Source organism: Adiantum capillus-veneris, chromosome 1 (assembly GCF_014529385.1).
Source record: "Adiantum capillus-veneris isolate H3 chromosome 1, ASM1452938v2, whole genome shotgun sequence".
Lineage (NCBI taxonomy): Eukaryota > Viridiplantae > Streptophyta > Polypodiopsida > Polypodiales > Pteridaceae > Adiantum > Adiantum capillus-veneris.
Genome location: NC_140931.1, coordinates 111,158,543 through 111,164,306, shown reverse-complemented (window position 1 = coordinate 111,164,306; position 5,764 = coordinate 111,158,543). Strand labels below are relative to the sequence as shown.

Sequence of the window (5,764 nt, the reverse complement as noted above, 5' to 3'; positions counted from 1 at the left end):
ACAAGCCTTTTTATGGAGGCCCGTATGCTCAGACGTTGCTGTTCGCTGAGCGGATCTTCATGATGTTGTTTATTATGAAGCCCTTGTAGCTTGGGATTGGCAACAATATTGTGAGCATCGCTCACAAATCTCAACAAGATCAAAGCCACCTCCATGTCCCATAGGAGATGATGGATACCATCATCATTTATACTAGAGCCCAGGGGGACATCATTATTCACAACCCTTGCAGCCGCATCATCGACTTGTACTTGCACTTGAGGAGCAAAGCTTGGATCTTTTTTGTTGCAAGAGCGTCTACAGTTATTAGCAAGGAAGGCACCATTGGTGCGGCTCCTGATCTTGGCCGGTTGTCGCCCATAAGCTGTCAGCCGATGATCCTTCTGATCATAAGTTGTTGGTGATGATGGTTGTTGATCATGGTGCACCAATTCCTCTTCTGCAGACCTTTTGCGTATACCTGCAAGCCTCTACCTAAGGTTGGTCGTGCTGGACTAGCTGCTATATTCGGGATGGAGCCTGGAGACCTAGGATGCCGCAGAACAACCTGGACGATGACGATATTGTGTTTTACGTCATAAAATGGAAAATGGGGATGGTAGCACCTCCTAATTTTATAACCCTAAACCTTACCTGTTGCTATTTGCTTTCCGCCAGCCCCACGTAAACACGTGATCCGCGTTCATTTTTCGTTGCTTTTTACGATACCCCTACAAAACTCCGCGTTAGGGATTTCATTTTGCTAACCACCTTTCCTTCGGTTAATTTTACCTTGATTTCATATGTGCAGACACTTATTAAAGGATATATGTGACCACGATTTAGTAAAAATCCAAAAAGGAGAATCCAAGGAGATTAGATATGTGTTCGTGCTGATCTGTCTCATGGAGTGCTTATTGGAGGATATGCCCAATGTGGTTATTGCTAGCTCATGCTGATCGGCCTCATGGAGTGCATTACTTTCATGGAGTGTTTATTGCAAGATATGGTCCCAACATCCATCGTATCCCTACCCATGATAGATTTAGGGATTGGGCTCTCCAAACAACTAGACCCATGAACCCAAGGTAAAACTACATGTTTTCTCCCTCTTACTTCTTTCATGTTTGTTGCTACTTCCCCCCTCTACATACACGATTGTCTTCACATATGCAGCTCGCTCTCTCTCTCTCTCTCTCTCTCTCTCTCTCTCTCTCTCTCTCTCTCTCTCTCTCTCTCTCTCTCAGGCCTGCGTTTCGAAACCCTAAGGAAGCCTCAGGCGAGTATCCCCCTGGGCGAGGGCGGCCCTGTGGGGGGGCGTCACTGCTCCTGCGCCGCCCAAGAACCGAGGTAATAGCCCACTGTTGCTCCCGCCGACTTGCCCAAGGCCCGAGCTCCACTGAAGCTATCGCTGCTACTAGCGCTACTGCCGACATCGACACCAACCCATGCCACACCTGCTCGAGCTCCACTGAAGCTATCGCTGCTACTGGCGCTCCTGCCGACATCGACACCAACCCCTGCCGCACCTGCCCGAGCTCCACTGAAGCTATCGACACACACCTGCTTTGCCAACCCAACCACTCCTACCGCCGACCCGACTACACAGAGCCCCTGTCGCCAACCCACTACACAGAGAGCCTTTCACTGCCATCCACTTAATTGAAACCAAACCTAAGCCTTACTTTAAAATAAAATAAGCCCTGTTCTCTTGGCCGAGTACCCACCATGGACACTCGGGCCACATCTCGAGGGAAGCCCACGTTTGCCAGCATCGTGGCAACACCCCCAAAGGTGGACAGTATGGCTCAACTGCAAAACGAAGTCGACAGACTTTGCAAGGAAAATAGAGCTTTGAAGGAAAGACTCGCAGCCATCGAGTCTCGACTCACCACAATGGAGAACTCTAATGAGGGAGAGATGGAAGAGAAGGAAATCAAGCCCAATACGGAGGTAGACATCACCTTCATAGAGAAGGTCAAAACTCAAGTGCAGGATGCCATCTTCCGCAAAGTTGAAGTTCGTGTGGCGTCCACGCTACGCGAACGACAACGACAAGATGCTCTTGCTCTCAATGTTCACATCGGCGGACTCCCGAGTGATTGGCAAGGAAAGGAGGACCCCAATTTCCATGAGTCCTTCGATCGCATCCGAACAACAACCCCCATGATACAATGGGATCCAGCAATAATCACCACCCTTGCTCACGAGCATCACACCAACCATGCAATTCTTACCTTCAAGACCAAAGCTGATCAAGTCAAGCTCCTTGAGCAATCAAAGCTTCTCAAGGACACAAAAATTTGGTTTGCTGAAGATCTTACACCCACCCAACTCAAACAGAAGAAGGCTGAACTCCAAAAGATGCGAGAAGCACGCATGGCAGGGAAATGGGCAGTGTATCGAGGAGGTAAAGCCATCATCCAAGAGTTCCGAACTCCCAAATCTGCTCCCTCCTCCTCACCTACCTCATCTTAGGTTTTGTTTTGTTCATCCCACCTTATCTTTTTCACTCTCCACCCTTCGATGGACCCTCCGTCCTTAACTGATATGTATCAGATGGAATCCTTTGTACCGTTTTGCTTCTAGTCCCATAGGTCATATATGACCTCCGTGGACGATAATTCAATCTATCTATCTATCTCTCTCTCTCTCTCTCTCCCCAAAAAAGAGGTTCGATTCTATTACTTGAAAAATCCCTTGAAATGCCAAAATGATGGAAGTTTTAAGGGCAAGTACATCACGGGCTACAAAGCTTGGGTAAGAGATATACGAAGTACATACGTATATACGACTCAAGTAGGTCCAAAACGTGGATCAACAATGGATGTGTGCAAATCCAACCAAATTAATGCAGAAAACACCACTCTCCCTAGGGATGTGTGCTTTGCTTGTTCAACCAAAAAAGGTCTTTGTTTTTTGTGTGATCTACTATAGTTATCAATTTCATCATGTACATGTAGATATTTTCTTAATCAATGATGAGTAGTGGTAAGTAGCTTTAGGGTAGCCAGCCTTACGTGTGCCTTAAACTTCCATAGCTCCTCTTCATGACTCATGGAAAATATTTTTCATCACAAACGAACTTGCCAAATGACCCACTTTTAAGAGTGCTCAAGGTTCGCACTATTCTACATACATACACATTGCATTTGAGCACAAAAACATCTCCAATTCTCTACAATAGTATCCTCATCACTAAGTGATATGGGCGTCATCTCAAGGTTACAGAAAAGTAAGCTTATAGGTGAAGGCTAGAAAGAGCTACCTATCTACAAATTACAATTCAAAACTGAAGGGGATCGGGGAGCACCACAGACGGAGAGTGAGAGAGAGAGAAGGAGACACGACACACAATGTGGGTGGGGAGACTCCAAAGAGTGAGCAGCCCCCTATACACTTATGCTATGTATAAGGTATACAAGTCAGTGGGCGCCCAGACTCTGGGCGGCCGGGCAAGGCACAGGCACCTATACACCAACAACCTCCCACTTAAAGGCGATTGTGCCTTTAAGCAAGAGAACCTAGTCTAAAGACTACAAAAGGCGAGAGAAAACCGCTCTCAACCGATGTCCACTAGCTGGCTGTGATCGTGTGCATCCGGCTGTCCTGCTCCCGTGTAAGTCCATACACCACCAGACGTACCGCACACGTACTGCAAGTATGTACGCAATACCTGCATATCTCCCTCGTGCACTATGCCATCATTAGTCAACAAACGATTGACAACCCCAACTGCAAATGCTCCCACTGCAGCTGCGATATCCGGTCTCAAGATCAGCATCTCATACATGAGACCACCGAATGCCGATGCAATGCTAGCGGGCCCTGCTAGCTCTGAGGAGCATGCATCAACATATATATCCCTGGCAATAGGCATCTCTGACTGACAAGGCGTGTCAGCCACATGCATCTCCTGACTGTCCACAAAAGACGCATCAACCTGTCGTGCAACCTCACTGCAAACCAACTGCTCTAGGTGTCTGCTGGAAGACATATCCTGCACAACTATATCCCCATGCTCACTTTCGAGCATAGAAAGGAATGACTGCATAATCGCTGACATCTCAGTCTCAATCATCCACTGCAAACATGACCACTCAATCTGCTGTGACTCACTAGAGCTCTCATGCTCTAACTCTGTATGCATAGACTCTTGCACAACATCCTCCTGTCGTGACTCACTAGAGCAAGACCGCTCTACCTGTCTATCTTGCATAGAAGTATCTCGCACAACTGACTCTCTGCTTTGCTCAGTCACTAGCAAAGCATGCATGTCTGTCTCTGTCACCTCTCTGTGTGACTGCTCAAGTCGTGCCCCAATTGTGTGCACAACGAGCTCACTACTCTGCACTCCATGCAAAGTACCTTGCAACCCATGAGCAAAAGAGACTCGCCTGCTCTCTCGCTCTCTACCTGGCTGCGTGATCACAGAGACAACACCGTCTCTCGTGTGATCCACATGAAATGGGTAACCTGTACCACTCCTGGCACCTCTCGCAATCACTAGAGAACCCAAATGCATCACAAAATCTCGCTCTCGTAGAGAAATCTGACATCCACAATCTCTAAGCTGACCAATCAAGATCAAACTCACTGTCAAATCTGGTAAATAGCGCACATGTCGTAACAAGTAAGATGCACCACTCGGTAATGACAGTCTCACATCTCCTGCACCTGCTATCGCATGCACCGATCCATCGGTCAAACGTACATTGCCAAGCATCCCGCTAGAATAGCCACAAAACCATGCACGATGCGGCGTGACATGAAACATAGCATCTGTGTCTAGCAACCACTGCGAAGGGTTGCACTATCCACATGTATAGCATCTCGTGCATAGCTCGAGGTAAAAGTGGCATCCCCGTCACTAGTATACTCCGACACTACATCTGCCTCAACTGTCAAAGCAACTGAGTCCATGGCATCACTACATACATCTCTGAGACTGCCATGTCTCCTACGATGTCGCATACGACGAAAACAACGTCGTCTAACGTGTCCAGAATGACCACAATACCAACATGTCACCTGTCGACATACTCGTGAATGTACATGTCTCACACGAGTCCGTGATGACTCAGATCTATCATACATATCATGTAATCTGCGCCAAAGTGCTCTCGAAGTAGTCTCATACATAACAAGAGCATATACAGATTCTGCAAGGTGCAAAGAGAGTGTAGATAGTGCCATCTCCTCTAGCTCCTGCCACTAATCGTCAGACATGTTTGAAGGTCTACCTGCATCACCACTCAATGGTCGATGCAACCCTCGCTGTGTCAATGCATCAAGCATACACTCTCTCCATGCCGCAAAGTCTGACCCATCAAACATGCGCATCTGTGAGAGGTCACAATCTAATCGATCACCTGTCTCTGCCATGAGCACAATGTAGCAAACTAGAAAGCAAAACCACCTCACCAACAACACCTGGAACTGTCTACCAATATGGCCAGAAACACAATGTAAAACCTGTGAGACACACTCCAAAATAGAGCTCCCACAATGTCAATACAAGCCTCGCCTGCTCTAGTATCACACTGCAATCTGTGAGCTAATCACCAAGCCCACACTGTGCGGTATCGATGCATACACACGCACAAATCTCCGACCTGCAGAGAACACCGCACGCAAATGCTGAGTGCAACCCGCAATCTCTACCTAGATCGCATAAATGATATGCATAAAACTCCTGGGAAAATTTCGCCAGAGTTTCGACGCACAATGGCTATCAACACAAAATAACCATTTTCCTGCAAGCTCAATACAATGAGCAATCAAT

At 47.3% G+C, this 5,764-nt stretch overlaps 1 protein-coding gene across 1 annotated transcript; it reads right to left on the bottom strand.

Annotated features, from left to right (window-relative positions):
* Window positions 1-1,299: 1,299 nt before the first annotated feature.
* On the bottom strand, window positions 1,300-1,709 carry LOC147465360 (uncharacterized). Its single transcript, XM_086511589.1, has 2 exons — window positions 1,665-1,709; window positions 1,300-1,593 (listed from the first exon to the last, which is right to left on the bottom strand). The coding sequence occupies exons 1-2, from the start codon at window positions 1,707-1,709 to the stop codon at window positions 1,300-1,302; spliced, it is 339 nt and encodes a 112-aa protein (XP_086367715.1).
* Window positions 1,710-5,764: the final 4,055 nt, after the last annotated feature.